General features: G+C 41.9%; 1 protein-coding gene across 13 annotated transcripts in view; it reads right to left on the bottom strand.

Annotated features, from left to right (window-relative positions):
- The window catches only part of ROBO2 (roundabout guidance receptor 2), an 863,595-nt gene that overhangs the window by 61,504 nt on the left and 778,977 nt on the right, over positions 1-23,114 (bottom strand). For all 13 annotated transcript variants that reach the window (XM_061627931.1, XM_061627933.1, XM_061627938.1 and 10 more), the window contains 2 exons: positions 6,345-6,605; positions 1,043-1,254 (listed from right to left, as the gene is read on the bottom strand). In XM_061627931.1, coding sequence (XP_061483915.1) covers positions 1,043-1,254; positions 6,345-6,605 — 473 coding nt within the window. The remainder of the gene's footprint in view (positions 1-1,042; positions 1,255-6,344; positions 6,606-23,114) is intronic.

Raw genomic sequence — 23,114 nt, 5'->3', positions numbered from 1 at the left:
TAATCTGTCTTCAGTGAACAGAAATATCCTGAAGATATATTCAAAAATTAGTACTGTCCCATAAAGATCAATGACTGAAGAGATGTGCAATATTTTTAATGAGCTGTATAGACCATGCATGTTTGGGCTTCAATAGACCTTTGTCAACCTAGACACAGTACATTAACTACAGGTCCAACATCAGTTGAAGAGAGTCTGCTGAGGCCTAGAATGAGACCATGATATTCATGTAAAAACAGCACTTTTTAACGAAATGAAATGGTTGTATCTTCTACTGACAATAGTTTTATTACCAATTCAGGTTTGGCAAACTTAGTTTTTTTTAGGTTTGACTTTGATAATTCTAGTTGTAACTTTTCCTAGGCATGTTAGGAATAAGAAATAGTAAAGCAAAAATTGTCCGATTAATTAAATGGGTTTTGGCTGAAAGGGAACAATGATTAAATATGAAGTGGGGCACATAATAAAAGTTTCACCATATAGCTGCTCCTTTATTCTAGAACTTGTTCTGAGGTTATTCAGAAAAAAATTCTTCTGATGTTCATCACTTTTACACAGCGACCCCCCCCAGGTTTTCATGTTTTCCTGAGGTACTACACACACACACACACACACACACACACACACACACACACACACACACACACACACAGAGAGAGAGAGAGAGAGAGAGACAGGGTTTATAATATATATATATATATATATATCTCAAAAGGGGGGGAGAGAGAGTCAGGCTTCTTTTTTTATAACCCCTGTCCCATGTGTAATAGACTTGCTTTCCCAGTAAAGTGAACATTATATGAAAGCTGGGATATAATTTAGTTTTCATTCATGTATTTAAAGCTTTTTAAAATTCATGAATTTTCTTATCATATTAAGCAAAGCAAAAGCACTTTCAAATCCTTTAAGTGTTGTGTTTAATATTAACACATTTTAAATGCAACAGAAGTAGAGCAGAATAGAATACCCTTAAACATTTTTTTATTTATGACATATTTTACACCTTTAAAAATAGAGTTTACTGTTTATTTTGTTTGCCTACCTGTCACTGAACTGTCTAGATTGTCCATGCTAGAGCCTGGTGTATGCTCTAGTCCTCTCAGTGGTCTTGTGATTTCTAAAGCTTCTTCTTCAATATCATCCTCATCTTCATCTTCTGGAATATCTGTTTCCAAATCTGATATTAGAGATCCAGACACATATCCTAGTGGTGGAAGTGGAGTCTGGGGAGGCTGACTATTGCTTTGAATGTGCCTAGAAAAGAGGCGGAAAGGCATGATTAAGCACATTAGAAAAGCTATGAGCATGATCCAACCAAGTTATGCCCTTTATATGGCAATGCTATACACTTTTTACTAGAGAGTAAACTCATTAAACTCAAAAGGACTTACTTATGAGGAAGTTTGAATAGGATTAGGCTGTTGCTATGAAATAGTGACATTTAAGCATATTGTTTAACACTTCCATTGAAATCCCCTCAATTTCTATGTGTTTCTTGCCTATCACCGTCACAAAAAACAAGAAAGAGATGTATTATAAGGAAAACTTCCTATTTATGGATAAATATGGATAGCCCTAAAAGAACTTCACTCACATTACTATTGCCGCATTCTATAGCCAATTGTTACCATGGCTTCTACAACACTGTATGCCAACTGGTGCAAAAGATCCTGAGGAAATGAAAACAGTGGCTTTATCTTTAAAATGCTTCTAGGATCATGTACGGTGAGCACTCTGGAAGAGGCAATTCCAGAGAGAACAAAGAGGTAGATCTCTAAGTATATTTTGGATGTATTTATGAGACTAGAAGGGTCAAGCCAGATATACAATTCCGAAACCATCTCATTTAAGATTTTGTCTTAATTTTATTTTTACTTGAGTGCAAGAAATGACTGCTAAAACAGATAAAACATTTATATATAGCAAGTTGTGTCATCTTTCATATTGATAGCGGCTTAATGTCTGGTCTATTTTGACCAGTGCTGTTGAGGCCATTTTCCTATCTCAGATCTCATAATAAATCAACACAGTCTTCCACTATGTTGTGGGACCTAACAAAGTAAAAATATTAAAATGTGTGACCAAGCCATATTAGCTGTTAACAGGAAGGAAGAATGGACACGCACATTAATAAAGGAAAGCAGAGACCTCAAGGATGCATTAGGAAGTGTTAAGTACGGTTTGTTGAGTCACAGGACTGGGACAACTGACTCGGGCTTCTCATGTTACAGATGAAAGAACCTTGTATCTACCTGATAGAACAAAGGCTCGATAAGGGACATAAAAGTGGGAATTCTTATGTGAAAAGTCTCTTGGGAGGGGGAATGCTGGGCTGATGCCTCTAGTTAGGCTGGAACAAAGATGCTTATGTTGTAACTAGACTCCCCTTTTGAAGCTATATAGTTTCCTAGAAGGAGAGCCAGTGTGGTGTAGTGGTTAAGGTGTTGGACTACGACCTGGGAGACCAGGGTTTGAATCCCCACATAGCCATGAAGCTAACTGGGTGACCTTGGGCCAGTCACTGCCTCTCAGCCTCATGAAAACCCTATTCATAGGGTCGCCATAAGTCGGAATCGACTGAAGGCAGTACACGTACTTAGTTTCCTAGAACAAAACAGTCAATTGCAGACAAATTCGTATCTAGGTCAAACTTCGTACTGTATTTTCCATAAGATCATTTATTTATTTATTTATTACATTTATATACCGCCCCATAGCCGAAGCTCTCATCCCATCTCTAAATCAATTCTACCTTAATGACAAATATTTAATAATCTAGCTCACATGTACTCATTCACAGAGTAGCCCTGATAAAGCATTCTAGTCCATTCATTAGGCAATATGTTTGCAACTTCTTAAGGTGGTATTTTTTGTCTTTGCCTGTGAGTCTTTTGAATCTATGAATATTATTACATTAACAGAAGCGCATTTGGTTAGGGTAATTTAAGACAGTACTGTATCAAGCCATAGTCAGTGTATCAGGTATAATTTATCTGATACTGAGTACGTAATTCCCCAATTTAAAAGCACAGATTACATAATGAGATTCATAATGTTAACAGACACCAAAAATTGCACCTGCAATTTGTATGCCACCACAGGAAGCATAACAGCTGCAAGGTACAGGCTGAAAGCATGCCAGAGCATGCATCTGTGCTTGCCTGGCACAACTATACATTTAACTTAGACCTGAATTAGCTGGTGCTTGGGCTTCTGGCTTGTTACATAAACAAGCTATATCCCACGGAGGAGGTGGCCTAAGCACCCCATTGATTGGCTGGAGCTTGCAAACAAGGGTGGAGTACTGAAAATTGTCCAAGGAAAACAGCTGGCTTTGGCATTGGCAGACAATTCATACAAGCCTCTTTGACCTATAATAACTCTTCCAGTGTTAAGTTGTGACCTTTGTATGTCAGGAAGCATTCCCACTTTTTCTCACTGGCACTATGGCATTCAGCAACTAGCTTTACATCACTTAACAGCATGTTGTTTCTTGTCTTCCTGGAGTTTGTTTTTAAAAATAACATTTCTACCTGTTTTTACTTATTTATTAAATTTATTAGTCACCCATCTGGCTGGCTGTCCAGCCACTCTGGGCGACGTACAAAATAAAAACATACAAATACATAAAAACATTAAAAATCTCAACAATAATAATAAAACCTAACCCACCCCAAAAGCCTGCCTGAAGAGCCAGGTCTTCAATGCCCAGCGGAAGCTCATCATAGAGGGGGCATGGCAGAGATCATTTGGGAGGGAATTCCACAAAGTCGGGGCCACAATTGAAAAAGCCCCCTCCCTAGTTCTCACCAGTCTAGCTGTTTTAACTGGTGGGATAGAGAGAAGGCCCTTTGAGGTTGATCTTGTTGAGCGGCATCCCTGATGATGTTGGAGGCGCTCCTTCAGATAGACAAGGCTGAAACTGTATAGGGTTTTAAAGGTCAGAGCCAACATCTTGAATTGGGCCCGGAAAACAACTGGTAACCAGTGCAACTCCTTCAGCACTGGAGTGATGTGATCTCACCGGCGGCTGCCTTTAATCAGGCGAGCTGCTGCATTCTGTACCAGTTGCAGCTTCCGGACCATTTTCAAGGGTGACCTCACGTAGAGTGCATTACAGTAGTCTAGGCAAGAGGAAACCAGGGCATGTACCACAGATGGGAGCAATGGTTGGGACGGTAGGGGCACAGCATCCATATCAGATGGGGTTGATACAGCGCCGCCCGGCTCACAGCCGAGACCTGAACCTCCATGGACAGCTGGGAGTCAAGAATGACCCCCAGGCTGCGGACCTGGTCTTTCTGGGGCAACATCCCCCAACCTTCCCTTGTCTCTCACAAACAGTACCTCGGTTTTGTCAGGGTTCAGCTTCAGCTTTTTCCTTCCCATCCAGCCACTCACCGACTCCAGGCACTTGGATAGGGTTTCTACAGCCAACCTCGGTGAAGATTTGAATGAGAGATAGAGCTACGTGTCTTCAGCATACTAGTGACACTGCAGCTCAAATCTTCTGATGATAGCCCCCAGCGGCTTTATATAATGTTGAACAGCATCGGGGAGAGGATGGAGCCCTGTAGCACCCCACAAGTGAGAGGCCAAGGATCCAAAACCTCATCCCCCAATGCCACTCTCTGGTACCTACCAGAGAGGAAGGAACGGAACCACTGCAATACAGTGCCCCCATGACTAACCTCTCCAGGCGGTCCAGAAGCATACTGTGGTCAACAGTAGCAAAAGCCGCTGAGAGATCCAGGAGGACAAGGATGGGTGCATTCGCCCCTATCCAACGCCCTCCTCATATCATCCACCAAGGCGACCTAGGCCGTTTCAGTCCCATGTCCAGGCCTGAAGCCTGATTGAAATGGATCCAGATAATCCGCTTCCTCCAAATGCACTTGCAACTGCTTCGCCACCACTTGCTCAACCGCCTTGCCCAGGAATGGCAGATTTGAGACTGGGCGAAAGTTGTTCAGATTTTGGGGATCCAAGGAGGGCTTCTTTAGAATTGGTTTTATTACTGCCTCCTTGAGAGCTGATGGCATTACTCCCTCTTCCAGGGACATATTTACCACCATCTTGATCCCCTCGCCCAGTCTGTCCTTGCAGCTCATAATGAGGCACAATGGGCAAGGGTCGAGTAAGCAAGTGGTTGGCTTTAAGGTTGGAAGCATCTTCTCCACTTCATCAGAAGGAGAACCCTGTTAAGAGATGTCCCCAAAGCTGGTGACCTTCTACTCTCTAGTGTGAGTCTGTTTTGTTTTTTGTAGTCCCTAAGAAGCCTCCCTCACATAGGTGTACTATTTTGTTACCTCCTTCTTCTCCCCCAAAACCAGTCTTACGATTTCTGCTGTGAATATTTCTATGCAACTCCCCCCATCATCTCTTTTACTCAGCTACAGCAGAAGGCTACATTTGTTAATCTTTTTCCCAGGCATGCTATCACTTCAAGGGAGGAATGGACATCAACCTGTTCGGAATTTTTTATTGTAGAAAAGCCATCCTAGGATTTCTTTACTAATACTGTCTGAAACAGACTGTAGAATTTTCCTCAGAGAGCATACAGTGATATGCAAGTATGCCCATTCATCAGGGAAACTGACTTCCACTTATGCAATGGGACCTCCTTCCTCTCCTCTCCCCTGCAACTCCCTGCCTGTCATTCAAATCTGTGCCAGAAGGTGGGGTGGGGAGTTTGTGGAACACTTTGGGAGGGTGTGTGTAGGGGATGTGTGTGTTACAGTCAGGATGACTTTACCCATAGATTTGTGGGCTATGGTGGTTTTTCCTCTCAGTCAACATAACTGATGTTACAAGAACCTGATGGAAACTAATTACACAGAAAATTTATTTCTTTTATTTGTATGATCACAGAAATATTCATTAAACTGCAAGATCCAGTAAGTAAAACATATAGTATAGCAGTGCTTAGGCTCACAATTTGCAGTAAATAATTATTTTGAAGAGATTGTGTGTGTGTGTGTCTTTGTGTGGGTTGGAAGAATCTAACTGAGCTGATCTTAAAACACTTTGTGTGTTTTAAACATTGTTTTAACACATAAGCTAGGAATGGATTTAGTAGAATATATCACTTATATCACTAAGATAGGAGAAGATGTTGAACATCTATATAGCTATTAACAGCCAAAAAATCTTCCTTGGTTCAAAACTTGGCAATTTTCCTGTCATATTGCAAAGGAGTCAGAATCTACATCTGCCAAAATCATCTTGCTGGTTAGTTACTAAAGGCACCAGCATATCCTTCAAGTTTAGAATTAAATTCTCATGTTATGTGATTTTTGAAGGTTTTTATTTCCCAATAGCATCTGGGTCATTGCCACATTTACCATGTTTGCTTTGCTATATCAAACTGATAGGCCCTGGTAAGTTCATCAAGGTGAGCTTGAAGCATAGGCTGCATTTCCTCCCGTGGAGAGGGTGTGAGGGTTGCAGTGGACTGTTGTCCAAAAGAGATTGCAGGGGAAGAGGCCACTCCTCGAACAGGAGGTGTAGGAACTCTGTCATCTTCTTCTTCAAGTTCATCCTCCATTCCCTGATGCAAGTATGTCTGGACAGGCAAAGGTGGGCACCAACCATCGCTGTCATACCTAGAATATAAATTATTTAGGTTTAGGATATGTTTCATCCACTGAAGTAATAAAGTTAACAATTATGTTGTATGGACAATCAGTTTTGTTTTGTTATTAAAACAACTAATCAACTTGAATAACCTAAATAAAACCTGACTTTGCAAAAGTCAAGAATAGATTCCCCACTTATTTCAGCAAAGTCAAGATTTCACTCTATCTTTTTGATAAAAGGCAAAAAGGGTCCAACCAGCAGTGATGTTGAGTAAAATCTATTTGCAATTTCATTTCAAAGCTTATCAATTTCTTCAAGGGAATTGCATAAAAATAATAATGAAACTGTCATTTTCAGTACCATTTAGTATATATACTATTAGTATTCCAGGTAAGCCCCCTTTAGGATGCACACCTTAATGTGGTGAGGGGGTTTCAGAGTGTTGAAGAAGCTGAGAACAATGCTGTCAGGAGTCTAGATCAAGAGGCTAGACTCCTAGCAGAGGCACCCAAGGTGGAATGGTCAAAGCTGAGACACCAGACTAAGATGCATCCAAACTCAGAGGAAGGCAATGGTAAACCACCTCTGAATACCTCTTACCATGAAAACTCTATGAACAGAGTATCCAAAATGCAACACGAGATAGTGCTGGAAGATGAGACCCCCAGGTTAGAAGGCACTCAACGAGCTACTGGGGAAGAACAAAGGACAAGTACGAGTAGTGCTGTGACTAATGATGCAGCTGGGCCAAAGCCGAAAGGAAGCCCAGAGACTGATGCGCACAGATGTGAAAGGAGAGTCCGGAGTTGTATGACGCACGCAATAGGAACATGGAATGTGGGAAGCATGAACCAGGGAAAGTTAAAATTTGTCAAGCAAGAAATGGAACATATCAACATCACAATACTTGATGTGCGTGAATTAAAATGGATGGGAATGGAACATTTTCAATCAGGCAACTACAAAATGAGAAACTAAGAAGAAACAGGGTTCCTTTAATAGTGAGAAGTGATGTAGCAAAAGCAATTAGGAGCTATAACACAAGGTCTGAGTGAATGATATCAATGAGATTAAACAGGAAATCTATTAAAATAACCATCATCCAAGTCTAAGCTCCAACGGCAAAAACAGAAGAAGAGGAATTGGAGAGATTTTATGCAGAAGTACAAGAAGAAATTGATCACACACCAAAACAATCATGGGGGATTGGAATGCAAAAGTAGGGAACAGAGAAAAACTAGAAAATAGGGCTTAGGAGACAGAAATGAAGCAGGAGGAAGACTTATTGAATTCTGTGAAGCTTAATAATTTATTTCTTGCAAACACATTTTTTGAGCAACCGAAAAGACAACTGTACACGTGAACATCACCAAATGGTCAATATAGGAATCAAATTGATTATAATTAGTAGCAGAAGATGGAGACGTTCCATACCTTCTGTGAAAACAAGACCAGGAGCAGACTGTGGTACAGATCATGAAGTGATAATATCGAAAATCAAACTAAAGCTAAAGAAGGACGACAAAACAATCATAATGCCAAAATACAATTTAAAAAACATCCCAGAAGAATATAAAGATCAAATAAGGAACAGGTTTGAGGCTTTAAACGTAGTTGACAGAAAACCAGAAGAACTATGGAGTGAAGACAGAGACTTATCAGGGAAGAAAGCAAAAATACAATACCTCTAGTTAAAAAGAGAGAAAGACCTCAATGGATGACTGAAGAAACTCTTAAAATGGTTAAAGGAGACAGAAACATGGTTAGAACCCTAAATGCAACAATACAGCGACTAGTACTTAGGGACAAAGAGAACTATTACAATACTTATTGTATAGAAATAGAAGAGGACAATAAAAAGGGTAGAACAAAAAAGATAAGAGAAATGAAAGGGAAATTTAAACCACGAGTAGGGATGTTGAATAATCAACAGGGGAACACACTGACTGACGGAGATGAAATAAAAGGAAGATGGAAGCAATACACTGAAGAACTCTACAAAAGAGATGCAAGGATGACAGATTCATTCACGGAGGAACCATATGATGAAGAATCAGAAATTTTAGAATGTGAGGTGAAAGCTGCTCTTAAAATTCTTGGAAGAAACAAATAACTAGGAATAGATGGCATACCAATAGAGTTGCTACAAGCTACTGAGACTGAATCTGTCCAAAGTTTGACAAAAATCTGTCAAATATGGAAAACTAAACAATGGCCCACAGACTGGAAGCGTTCCATATACATCCCAATTCCAAAGAAAGGCATCCCAGGGAATGCAGTAATTATTGAACTATTGCCTTAATATCCCATGCAAGTAAAATAATGCTCAAGATTCTACAACAAAGGCTTATATATGGAGTGAGAAATGCCAGACGTCCAAGCTGGATTTAGAAAGGGAAGAGGCACCAGAAATCATATCACAACATACTTTGAATAATAGATAATGAAACGGACCAAGGAATTTCAGAAGGAAATCACCCTGTGCTTTCCCTGTGATTACAGTAAAGCCTTTGATTGTGTAGATCATGAAAAACTATGGAATGCTTTAAAAGAAATGGGGATGCCACAGCATCTGATTGTCCTGATGCACAACCTATACTCTGGACAAGAGGCTACTGTAAGGACAGAATATGGAGAAACCAATTGGTTCCCAATCGGAAAGGATGTGAGACGGGTGTATTTTATCACCCTATTTGTTTAATCTATACGCAGAACATATCATATGGAAAGTGGGATTGGACCAAGATGAAGGAGGTGGGAAAATTGGAGGGAGAAATATCAATAATTTAAGATATGCAGACAATACTGTATTACTAGCAGAAACCAGTAATAATTTGAAACGAATGCTGATGAAAGTTAAAGAGGAAAGCACAAAAGCAGGACTACAGCTGAACGTCAAGAAAACTAAAGTAATGACAACAAAAAGAGTTATGTAACTTTAAGTTGACAGTGAGGACATTGAACTTGTCAAGGATTATCAATACCTTGGCACAATCATTAACCAAAATGGAGACCATAGTCCAGAAATCAGAAGAAGGCTAGGACTGGGTAGGGCAGCTGTGAGAGAACTAGAAAAGGTTCTCAAATGTAAAGATGTATCACTGAACACTAAAGTCAAGATCATTCTGACTATGGTATTTCCCGCCAGCGCCAGGCCCAAGGGCTGAATATGGTAGGGGTATCTCTCCTCCAGTCCAGCGGCAGCCTGCGAATGAGGCTTGCAGACAGGTTTGGAATGCTATGCGGGTTCCTGTTGCAGGGTCAGCTCAGCTCACTGCTGATCCTTTGGCCTCTGTCTGGGCTGGTGCTGTGCTATTTGGAGAGACGTCAGCTCCCCTAGGGGCTCAGTTGTTATTGGCAACAAAGGAGAGTATCTGGAAATGGGAATACGTGGATGTGTTTTCCTTGTTATACAGAGAGCCCAAACAGAAGGAAAAGGATAAGCAGGAGGAAAGAGACAAGGAGAAGTTTGGGAGAAAGAAGGTTGATAGGACCTGGGGTAATTGGATGGCTGGATCTTTAATTTACATGGGGGTAGTGATCCAGCGCCAGCCTATGAGGGCAGCAGCTTTGGTGAAGTACCTGGATATAGTTTTTAGGGTGCACATGAAATTCATGGGGTCAGCGTGGCTGGCCTATGATGAATATTTTAGGATGAGGGTGGCAGTAGATGTCCATTTGCAATGGGACAAGAAGGACCCGAGTTGTGGTTTCAGTTTATGACTGCAGCTCAACCTCTGCAAGGAGACAGGGCATTTACTTGGTAAGTCTGCTAGTGTAGCTCCTTCCTGTGGGTCCACGGTATAATGTGTTTTTATTTTTATAATAAAAACATCTCAATTCTTTGACATAAGAATTGTATACTTTTTAATTACTATTCCACAGAGGACAGTCTTTTTCCATTTACATGCTATGCCCAACCCTTTCCCACTGACTCCACTCTAACCGCACTTAAGTGACAATTCCAAGATCTTAAAGAGATATTACATCATATCTCCATTTCATAACAATGAACTAATGCAATGTAACAAAATAACAATATATACATCACATCTTCGTTTCATAACAATGAATTAATACAATAACATTTTTTTAACATACATAATCCTTATATTTCAATGGAGGACTAACAGTCCTACCTCTAGATGTTACATATGCATTAGGTCTATCTAAACAAACACTGACATCTTTATTTGTTACATTATCCCCTACAACAACAGAATCATTATCATAGAATTGATTTATTTGTTCACCAGACATTGACTCATCTTGTCTTATATCATCTATCTTATCACTAATGTCAGATGATTGTTGTTGACACCTCAAATGGCGCCTATTCCAATGATACTTTTGACCATTTGATGCTATTACTTGGTATGAACGTGGCTGTGCACACTTTTCCATGACTGTGGCTGGAAGCCAGCCTTCATTAGACTGGATAAATACTGAATCACCTTAATATAAATCACTTAGTGGCTTTGCTGTACGATCATAAAAATATTTTTGTTTCTTTTGTATTTCTTTCAGATCTCTATGTGCACCAGTTGGTATCTTAGGATACAATAAAGCATTTGTTACTGGAAGTTTACTTCTAAGCATTCTGCCCATTAGCATTTGAGCAGGTGAATATAACATTCCCGTAACTGGGGTATTACGATATTCTAATAACGCTAAGTGTGCATCTACACATGAATTCTCAGCTTTTCTAATAAGTTGTTTGACTGAATTGCTCTTTCAACCATTCCATTAGATTGTGGATATCCTGGATTGCTAAAACATTGCTCAAATCCCCAGTCATAAGCAAATTGCTGAAATTCTCTACTAGAAAAAGGCATGTTATCACTCACAACTATGCTCAGAATTCCATGACGAGCAAAAATATTTTTTAGTTTAACAATCACAGTACTAGCCGTTTTGTCAGATAAATTTAACACTTCTGGATACTTTGAAAAATAATCCACTACAAGAAGAAAAGAAGAAGAATTATACTCAAAAATATCCACACCCACTTTCTGCCATGGTAACTCAGGAATTTCATGTGGCCTCAGTGGCTCCTTTTGATTACATGGAGCATAACGAGCACACACTAAACAATTTCCAACCTCTTTTTCAACATCATTACACATACCAGGCCAATACATCAAAGATGTTGCTCTAGCTCTAGTCCTGTGAATACCTTGATGAGACACATGAAGCTGCGAAATAACACCTCGCCTTTGAGGTATAGGAATGACCACTTTGTTCCCCAAGTAAATAATGCCATCATGACAGCGTAAAGAATCTTTTACATGCCAAAAAGACTTTGCAGCACTAGGAACATCCTTCAAATACTGAGGCCATCCTTTCTTTATAAAAACAGCTACTTCTTGAAGTTGAGAGTCATGCTTTGTAGCCTCTTTTATAGTAGCTGCCCCCTTTGGATGGATAACAAGTGTGCCCAATCCATGTACTACTCTCTCTCCCACCATAGAATCCTCAACATCTGTAGATATATTTACAGCAGCCCTAGATAGTGTATCAGCAATATACATATACTTACCTGGGATATACATCACATTAAGATCATACCTTTGAAGCTGTAACAACATACGCTGTAACCGAGCAGGAGCATTACCAATTGGTTTTTTAAAAATTATTTCTAAAGGTTTATGATCAGTATGAACTGAAATAACTTTACCAAACACATACTGATGAAACTTTCTCATTGCATATAGCACCGCCAGTAATTCTTTCTCTATTTGAGCATAATTTTGCTCTGCTGAAGTAAGTGACCTTGATGCATAGGATACAGGTTTATTTTCTTGAAGCAAACATGCTCCAAGACCATCTTTTGATGCATCTGCTTGCACAGTAACTGGTTTGGTAATATCAAAATATTGCAGTACAGGTGCCTGACATAGCTGCATTTTAAGCAACTCAAAAGCCTTTTGATGTTCAGGCAACCACTTAAACAAGATATCTTTTCTTAATAAATTACGTAAAGGTGCTGTCAGCTCTGCCTCACCAGGAATATATTTGGATAAATATTGCACAGACCCTAAAAATCTAAGAACACCTTGTTTATCTTGTGGACATTTCATTTCAAAAATAGCTTTCACTTTATCAGGATCCGGACATACTCCTTGGGCAGTAACTATTTGACCCATGTACTTTACAGAGTCAACCTTAAATTGAATCTTATCCATATTAAACTTGATATTTTTCATACGTGCAATATCCATAACTTGACACAGAATCTGATCATGTTGTTCCGATGTTGCTGCTGCAATAATCATATCATCAGCTATCATATAAACCCCTTTTATATGACCAAAAACTTCCTCATTTTTCTGCTGAAACACCTCACTAGAAGACTTAAGCCCAAATGGCAAACGATTAAAACAATATCGCCCCCAAGGTGTATTAAATGTACATAGCCGTGAAGAATGTGCATCTAACTTGACTTGCCAATAACCATCTTTTTCATCTAAAATGGTAAAATATTTCATTCCTGCTAGACGACTCAAGACATCCTCTGTCGTAGGAATTGTATAATGTTGTTGACGAACTGCTTTATTCAAATCACGAGGATCAAGACATATACATACCTTTCCATTCTTCTTCTCTGTAATAACAAGACTGCTGACCCACGCTGTAGGACCTATAACTCTGGATATCACTCCAGCACTTCTCATTTGTCCCAAAGCCTCCTTTAGTTTATTCAATATGGCAAACGGAATTTTCCGACATCCATGAATAACAGGAGCCACAGCAGGATCAATATGTATATGGTGCACACCCTCAAACTCACCAAGCCCTTCAAACACATCGGAATATTTATTAAGTAACTGTTCTTGCGTTAATGATTGAATCGCAGTCACATTATCAATTCGACGAACTAAATCCAAAGTCTCACAAGCTGCTCGTCCAAGCAACGGAAGAGAGGAGCCCTCTGTTACGTAAAACATCAATGTTGCCGCTCCTTTTGAAGTATGGCAATCAAGAACAATAGCTCCCACAGGCTTTATACGAGTTCCACCATAGGACACAAGACAAACATCAGTTTTGAACAACACCTTCTTGTCTGATAGTTCATGAAATATTTGCAGAGGCAACACATTTGCCTCAGCTCCTGTATCCAGTTTAAATCTTACTGACAGCCCTTGCACAAACATATCAACATACCACCCATTCACCTAATCTTCACGAGCTTCAGTTAATTCTCCTATAAACAGACTATTTAAATCCAGCTCATGCATCAAATAACCCTGTTGCCCCTTGTTGGCACCAACTACATTTACTTTGCATACTCTAGCAAAATGATTCTTCATTTGACATTTATAACTTATAATTTATAGCCTATTGAGGTGTAGGCTCACAATGTTTTCTCCCCTCTGCAAGGGTGGAGGACCTATTAAGATGGTCCGCCCCCGGAGACTAATGAATCCTGAAGGTTTTCAGAAGGCTCTGGGGAGTTTTCCGGCTGATAAAACTGACGCTCCTGTCGAAACCCTGGTCAATCTATGGAATACGGAAATGACCCGGGCAGTTGACACGATCGCCCCAGTGCGCCCTCTCCTCTGCAGAGCTCAATTGGCTCTGTGGTTTACCCCGGAGCTAAGAGTGATGAAGCAAGAAAGGAGACGGCTTGAGTGCAAATGGAGACGAACTCCCGACAGCTGTGGTCTTGCACTTGTGAAGATCTCTACCAAGCTCTATGTGAAGGCGGTGAGGGCAGTGAAGAAGCAGTACTTTGCTGCCTCCATTCAGTCATCTTCTAACCGTCCAGCGGAACTTTATAAGGTTGTTCGGGGACTTTTACACTCTGGTCCTCAGAACGCAATAATACCATCAATAGCCCGCTGTAATGAGTTTGCGAGACACTTCCAAGATAAGATCACAAACATCCGCCGGGACCTTGACTCCAATATTGTAGCAGTTGAGCCTAATGAGGTGTCCGGAGCACAGTCCTGTCCTGTTTTATTGGATGAATTTCAGTTGGTTCAGCTCGAGGACGTGGACAAGGTGCTTGGACAGGTGCGGGCGACCACTTCTGCTCTGGATCCTTGCCCCTCATGGCTAATAAAAGCTAGCAGGAACGGAACAGCCGGATGGGCCAAGGAGGTGATCAATGCCTCTTTACGAGAGGGAGTGGTACCACCCTGCCTGAAACAGGTGGTGGTGAGACCACTCCTAAAGAAAACCTCCTTGGACCCTGAAACTCTTGACAACTATAGACCGGTAGCAAATGTTCCGTTCCTGGGCAAGGTTTTAGAGCGTGTGGTTGCTCACCAGCTCCAGGCTCTCTTGGATGAAACTGATTATCTGGATCCATGTCAATCGGGCTTTCGGCCGGGGTTTGGTACAGAAACAGCCTTGGTCGCCCTGTATGATGACCTCTGTCGGGAGAAAGACAGAGGGAGTGTAACTCTGTTGGTTCTCCTTGATCTCTCAGCGGCTTTTGATACCATCGACCATGGTATCCTTCTGGGACGTCTTGCGGACTTAGGAGTTGGAGGCACTGCTTGGCAGTGGCTGTGCTCCTACCTCAAGAATCGTCTCCAGAAGCTGGTGCTTGGGGAGCATTACTCGAGTCCCTGGATACTCCAATATGGGGTCCCACAGGGTTCAGTTCTGTCCCCCATGCTCTTTAATATCTATATGAAGCCGCTGGGCGAGGTCATTAGGAGATTTGGAGTGCGTTTCCAGCAATATGCTGATGATACGCAGCTCTACTTCTCCTTTTCATCTTCTTCAGGTGAGGCTGTTAATGTACTAAACCACTGCCTGGCCACGATAATGGACTGGATGAGAGCTAATAAACTGAGACTCAATCCTGACAAGACTGAGATGCTGTTGGTGGGGGGGCTCTCTGCCCAGATGGTTGATGTCCGACCTGCCCTAGATGGGGTTACACTCCCCCTAAAGGAGCAGGTCCGTAGTTTGGGGGTCTTATTAGATCCGCTCCTGTCACTGGAGGCTCAAGTAGCCTCGGTGGCAAGGAATGCGTTCTACCAGCTTCGGCTGGTAGCCCAACTACGACCCTATCTGGATAGGGAGAACCTTGCCACAGTTATCCATGCTCTGGTAACCTCTAGATTGGACTACTTTAATGCACTCTACGTAGGGTTACCTCTGAAGACAGTTTGGAAACTTCAGCTGGTGCAGAATGCTGCGGCCAGAGTTCTTACTGGGACAAAAAAATTTGATCATATAACACCTGTCCTGGCCCAGCCGCACTGGCTACCAATATGTTTCCGGGCCAGATTCAAAGTGTTGGTTCTTACCTATAAAGCCCTTAACAGCATCGGACCGCAATACCTGGCGGAACGCCTCTCCCGCTATGTACCTACCCGGTCGCTGCGCTCGACGTCGAAGGCCCTTCTCCGTGTCCCAACGCATAGGGAGGCACGGAGAACGATAACTAGAGCTAGGGCCTTCTCAGTGGTGGCCCCCGAACTATGGAACACCCTCCCTGATGAGATACGCCTGGCGCCTTCTTTGCTATCTTTTCGGCGCCAGGTAAAGACCTACCTCTTCGCCCAGGCATTTTAAAAATTTTAAAATTTGAATTTAAAATAGAAAATTTTTAATTATGTTTTATTGTGTTTTTGTATTTTAACCTGTTTTATCATGCTGTACACCGCCCTGGGAGCTTATTGCTATAGGGCGGTCTAAAAATGTAATAAAATAAATAAATAAATAAATAAATAAATAACAAGTTTTCCCAAATGCTGGACAATCTCGAGGTTTATGCACAATACCACAACAGGAGCACTTATTATATTTAATTTGCTCATATTTATCTTTGAACTTATCAGATCTAATAGCTTGTACTGGAACTCTTTCATGGGTTTTATCAATCACAGATACTGTATGCAACTCTTGACTTTCTTTTGAGGACGTTGACATAGCCTGCAGTTGAATTCTTGTTATTTCCTCTAAACGACATACTTCAATCGCTTTCTCCAAAGTAAGCTCGGGCTCCGCAAGCAATCTCTTCTTCAACTTTTCATCTTTGACACTGAACACAATCTTATCTCGTATCATATCATTAACTGTTGAACCAAATTCAAAACTACTAGCCTTAAGTTTAAGCTCAGTCACAAACTGTTCACTGGTTTCTTGATATCTCTGAGAGTGATTCCAGAAAGCATAACGTTCAAATATCACATTCTTACGAGGAGTACAATATCTCCTAAATTGTTCAAGTACTTCTTCTATGTCTTGTGGCCCCTCTTCCGACAAAGCAAACATATTGTAAACTGCCAATGCTTCCTCTCCAATACAATGTAACAAAATAGCAATTTGTTGGCTCTTAGCAACATTATCAACTCCAGCCGCAGAAAGATATAAAATAAAAGCTTGTTCCCATCATTTCCATGTCTCAGCCAGATTACCTCGCAGCACTAGAGGAGGTGGAGGCCGAAATGAGTCCATTTTTTTTCTTATTTTTAACTTCTGACACCATATAATGTGTTTTTATTTTTATAATAAAAACATCTCGATTCTTTGACATAAGAATTGTATACTTTTTAATTACTATTCCACAGAGGACAGTCTTTTTCCATTTACATGCTATGCCCAACCCTTTCCCACTGACTCCACTCTAACCGCACTTAACTGACAATTCCAAGATCTTAAAGAGATATTACATCACACACGGGGCAGGGGGTTCAACCCCCCCTGCTCTGTTGGGAGTTCAGTGCTAAAGGCTTTTGTAACAGGAATGCATGTAAATTTAGACATGAGTGTTCCATTTGCGCTGGCTCCCATCCATTTACCAGCTGCTCTAGAGCTCGAGGGTTTGGGGGTTTTCAGAAAGGGAAAAACCCCAGAGCTGGAGGACAGCCTTCATGTAAGGGGTCCGACACCAATTAATATTTCTCAGCTTCTGCATTTGCTGTGACAGTATCCTAGAAGGGCGGATGCAGTTTATTAGGGGAAAGATTTTCATTGTGGTTTCAGGATTCTGGTTGTTGGGGAGCATAGGCCTTACATGTCAGTGAATCTTAAGTCTGTAGTGGGAATGGACTGAGTGGTACAGGATAAAATAGATAAGGTGGCTGAGGGACGGGTTTGGGGTCCATTTGATCACCCTCCTATGCCCACGCTATAAGGGTATCCTGTGGGCATTGTTCCTAAAAAAGTTCCTGGACAGTTTAGGCTCATTCATCACATGTCTTGCCCTAGGTGGCAGTCAGTGAATGATGCTATTCCCGAGCATTTATGTTTGGTATGCTATGCTTCCTTTGCCAGTGCAGTAGTGATAGTTTCGCATTTTGGCCCGGGCGCTCTCATAGGTGTGATATTAAGTCAGCATTTCGCCTCTTGCCAGTCCACCCTTTGGACTTTGATCTGATGGGATTTTCATTTAAGGGTTTGTTTTATGTGGATCAGCTTTGCCCATGGGTATTCTATTTCGTGTTCAGCTTTTGAATGCTTTAGTACATTCCTTGAGTGGGCTCTCAGGAGGCGAGCTGGCTCTAATGCTGTAGTGCCTTATTGTGATGACTTTCTTTTTGCTGGTTCTCCTGGCTCATGGCAGTGTAGTCAGTTTATGTCGGCATTTGGGGAGGTGGTAGAAGAATTAAGGGTCCCTTTGGCCAGAGAGAAAACTGAGGGCCCTTCACTTGCGCTTATCTTTTTGGGTATTCAGCTTGACTCAGTAGCACAGGCTTGCCATTTACCAGCAGTTAAATTAGGGGAGTTAAAGCGCAGGGTTGATAGCATGAGGGCAGCTAGAAAGGTGATCCTCGAGGAGCTTCAGGAGTTGGTAGGGCATTTGAACTTTGTGTGCACAGGATTTGTGACCTGATGAGGGGCCTAAACAGGCCTCATCATCAGGTTAGAGTTACTAGGGACATGAAGGATGATTTGCTAGATTGGTCACATTTTTTGGAGCAGTTTAATGGGGTTTCATTTTGGCGTAGGGACTTGCTGTTGCAGGGGGAGTTGCAAGTTCACTCAGATGCCTCTGGGCTTTAGGGTTATTTTCAGGGACAGATGGTATGCTGTGGCATGACCAGTAGCATGGGCAGAAGCTGGCATCACTAGGGACTTGACTTTTCTGGAGTTTTTTCCTATAGTGGTTGCCGTGCACCTGTGGGCAGCTGAGTTGACTAACTCCATGGTGCATGTCTGGTGTGATAACCAGGCCACGGTGCACATTATTAACTCTCTTACTTCTAGGAATGCTAGAGTGATGGTTTTGGTAAGTGCTTTTCTCAGTGCCTTACATTTAATATTTTTTCTTGCTCGCCATGTTCCTGGTCTGGACAATGGCGTGGCTGATGCCCTGTCTCACCATCAGATGTCATGTTTTCGGAAGTTGGCCCCATTGGCCAGGCTTTGACCAGAGCCAATGCAGGTAGCATTGTGGGAACTTGAAGCTGAGAGGGCCATAATGTTGTCCCTTGCCATCAGCACAAGAAACTCCTATTTGACAGCAGGTAGGGAGTTTGATAGTTTTCATTTGAGCAGGGGGTATTCTCTTCTCTGGCCCATACCAGTGAATTGGTTGGAATTTTGCATGGCTCTGCATCGCCAGGGACTTTCAGTGAAGACCATTAGGAGTAAGTTAGTGGGAATTGGATTCCTGGCTAAATTGAGGGGCATGCCTGATTTGTCCGGGGACTTTAGGATACGGAAGATGCTGGAAGGGTGGTCTAGGGCTCATCCTCCTGCACCAGACACTTGTAACCCCATTACACCAGAGATTCTGTTGGGTTTTCATGGGCTTTGGGTGTCTTTATGTAGTTCTAATTACAAGGCAGCTTTATTTCATGCAGTTGCAGTTATAGCATTTTGGGGGGCTTCTCGCATGGGAGAGTTGCTTGCTTCTTCAAGGACTGACAGGTCCGGTCGTGCTATGGAGGTAGGTGATGTGATGGTGGAGGACAGAGGTGTGCGGATTCATCTGCGCAAGTCCAAGACTGAGCAGAGAGGGTGAGGAGCTGTTATTACATTGGCCTCTTCCCCTGTAGGCGGGCTGTGTCCAGTTCAAACTTTGGGTTCGTTTTTGCGAGTCAGAGGTGTGGCTGGGGGCTTTCTGTTTTGTCATCAGGATGGTCAGTCTTTGACTAAGTTTCAGTTTTAGTCCATCACCAGACGGGCCTTGTCATGTTTGTGTCTGGATCCTGAGCTGTTTGGTACACACTCTTTCAGGGTAGGTGTGGCTTCCCCAGCAGCCATTTTGGGATTTGAAAGCACAGCAATTCAGGTGGGGTGCTGGCGATCGGGTGCGTTCTGGGCTTACATTAGGCCAATCAAGGGCCCACATTGACTATTGCACTAATAAGCATATTGTTAATTGTTGTTTCTGTTTTAACAGGTTGGAGAGTGCCAGACAGAGTCAAGATGCTTATTTGTGGCTACAGCATGGTGTTATGGGGCAAGAGGAGGGTGTCACAGACCAGGCATGGAACCCACTTGGGGCTCAGCCATTGCGCTTCAGTCCAGTGGCTGGGTAGATGTGGCATGCTGTGGGAACGCCTCCTGCCAACGGTTTGATGCTTTGTTGGTGCAGCACCCTCCACAGATTTTGGTGATTCATTTGGGAGGCAATGACCTGGAATGCTGAAGGGGAAAGCCCTCATCATTCCGGCTTGCCTGGACTTTGAGGCCATACAGAGGAGGTGGCCTGGGACCGTGATTGTTTGGTCTGAGATCCTCCCAAGGAGGAGCTGGAGAGGTGGAATTGACCCCAGGGGCCTGAACAAGGCTAGCAAGAAGGTAAATAGGGGAGTCCGGCTCACTCATCCCAGTTGGCAGGGCGAGGTAATACATCACCCCAAGGTGAAGTGTGGAAGGGCTGATCTTTACCGGCCAGATGATGTTCATACGTCTGACTTAGGTAATGATTGGCTTCTGATCTGCAGTGTGCCATGAATGAAATTATTTGTTGCAGGTGGGGGAAAAGGGACTAAGCTGAGGCTTGTCCTTTTCTGTGAGCACCCTTAGGCACCCTTTAAGGTGATCAGTGGGTTCTGAGGCCTCCCTTCCGGGTTGTGCAGCCTGGTGGCAGGATAAGACTCACCTTTGGGGATAACCTGTAACACCCACTCAGATTTGTGTGGCCCTGAGGGGGGAGTGGAGCAGGAAGCCCTCCCTAACCACCCTGTGGGGATGGGGCCTGGAGAAGGGGATTGGGATTAGACCACCCCCTTTTCCATGGCAGGATTGGGTAAGAGTTCAGTCCCGCAATTGTCTCTGCAGATCTTTTATTATGCAATCAATCACTTAATTGGCTTTATTTCAATAAGCATGGCCCTTAATTTACCCACACTTCAACTTGTCTTGCCTCTTTATTTTCCGGCTATGGGCTGCAATCCTGATCTCTATGTATGGATGTGAAAGTTGGACAGTGAAAAAAGCGGAAAAGAGAAAAATCAACACATTTGAAATGCAGTGTTGGAGGAGAGCTTTGCACGATTGCAAAAAAGAGAAATAATTGGCCATTAGAACAAATTAAACCAAAAGTATCACTAGAAGCTAAAATGATGAAACTGAGGTTATCATACTTTGGACAGATCATGAGAAGACATGATTCATTAGAAAAGACAATAATGCTGGGAAAAACAGAAGGGAGAAGAGAAAGAGGAAGGCCAAACAAGAGATGGATTGATTCCATAAAGAAAGCCCCAGACCTGAACTTACAAGATCTAAACAGGGTGGTTCATGACAGATCCTATTGGAGGTCACTGGTTCATATGGTCACCATAAGTTATAATCGACTTGAAGGCACATAACAACAACAAAATCCCAGGTAACTAATTCAAACAATCTCTGAAATTAAATTTGTGCACTATGGATAAAAGGATTTTGATCAGTTTCTCAGCTTCCCTGTTCTTGGCAACCTAGTCATAGGCACACAAACTTGACAGCAAGTTCCACTGAATATATGGAACTCATTTCTAAGCAAATGTACCTCTTTGGGTTGCAATAATGAAAAGAAAGAGACTGTGGTTAGAAGGTTTGTTATAATAAAACACCCATGTGGAATTCAGCTGTGAAATCCATTATCATGCCCAGAGCTATAGTTTTCAATAGAAAATCTGTCTCACTGACCTGGTCAACCCTAATTGTTCCATTTGTGAAATAACCATTCCTAAGACAACACAGTCTGCTTATACAAAAAACGTAGACTAAAATATCACAATGGACAGAAATTAAAATATAAAAAAAACTAAATGAAATTGTTCCTAAAACCTTTCAAGTGGTTGCCTTTTTATAAAAATAAGCAACATTCAATCTAATATGTGGCATTCAGAAAAATATCTGAACATGTATTCTTCTGCCCATACTATTCATATCTGTAAGCCAAGTACACATGGTGAAAGCATCTAGGACCATTTAACATTAAATAATAGTAAATCTGGGAAATTTCATGAATACGATTGAGAATGTGTGTGTGTGTGCATACGTGCATATGTAGAGCTATTCTCTGTCCAAACTACTGTCATTTTTGCCCTTACTCCTCCCTTAGCTCCACTTTGCTTTACTGTCACACTTGATCTTCAACTCTTCAAAGGCTCTCAGGATGTGGTGAGGGAAGAGTTTTCATTTCTTTAAATATTTCTTTATGTAGGGAAATTTCCATGCTAATGAAACAAAGATATTGTGTTGCCATTTTTTCCTGGGAACAGCTCTATGATTTTTGGCTTCTTTTTGAAAATCCTTTTTCTTTAGAAAAAAAAAAGGTTGTTTGATCAGTAGAGCAAATAATTGAATTCTGTGTCTTATTTTTAGTGATTTAAATTACAATTTGGAACCCCCACATTTTGGAGAAACACAAGCCTAGTGGTGAAATGAAGAGCAGGCAGTAGTATAGGGTTGAACAAAGGGAATGAAGGGAAGCATTGCTGGTGATAACTCTCTGTTGTGGCTGGTGAAAGGGAGACAGCAGAAAGACAAAAAGGCACCTTGCAGAGCTCACTACTGTTGGCCTTTCCATCTTCAGCATTCACCAAAAACTGTACAGTGAAATTGCCAGACGCACCTCTGTGGGGAGGGAGTTCCACAACTTAGGGGCTGCGTTTCCAAGTCCACCCCACCCCCCCGGCTTCTGAGAGCAGTGGAACTACCATGAGGGCCCCCTGTTCTGATGTTAACACTGGAGAGGTTCTGTAGGGAGGGAGGCAGCCTTCAAATATTCAGGGCATAAGGCTGCAATCCAATACATGTCTACTCAAAAGTAAGCTCCATTGAGTTCACTTGGACTTACTCCTAGGTAATAGTAGATTGGATTGCAGCCTAAGTCATTTAGGTCATTAAACCGTAATGTGAACTCCTTGAATTGGGCCTGGAAACAAACTGGAAACCAATTGCACACATTACCTCTTCTGCTCATATTTATAAGTCAAATCATGCTGTGCAGTAGAATGGAAAAGCTCGATTCCTCCTGTGTAAACTATGCTGAATTTGTCCCATAGGGCCTTTGACATTTCAAGTTTAGTTTTCTTATAACAATGTACGTTGAGGGGGGGGCTATACTCATTATCTCTGCAATATTATAAATAACTGGAAAGTGTAATTTGAAAGACAAATACAGTAAA

Source organism: Rhineura floridana, chromosome 5 (assembly GCF_030035675.1).
Source record: "Rhineura floridana isolate rRhiFlo1 chromosome 5, rRhiFlo1.hap2, whole genome shotgun sequence".
NCBI classification, from domain to species: Eukaryota; Metazoa; Chordata; class Lepidosauria; order Squamata; family Rhineuridae; genus Rhineura; species Rhineura floridana.
The sequence above is the reverse complement of the archived record's forward strand: the minus strand, read 5'-3'. Positions and strand labels throughout refer to the sequence as shown.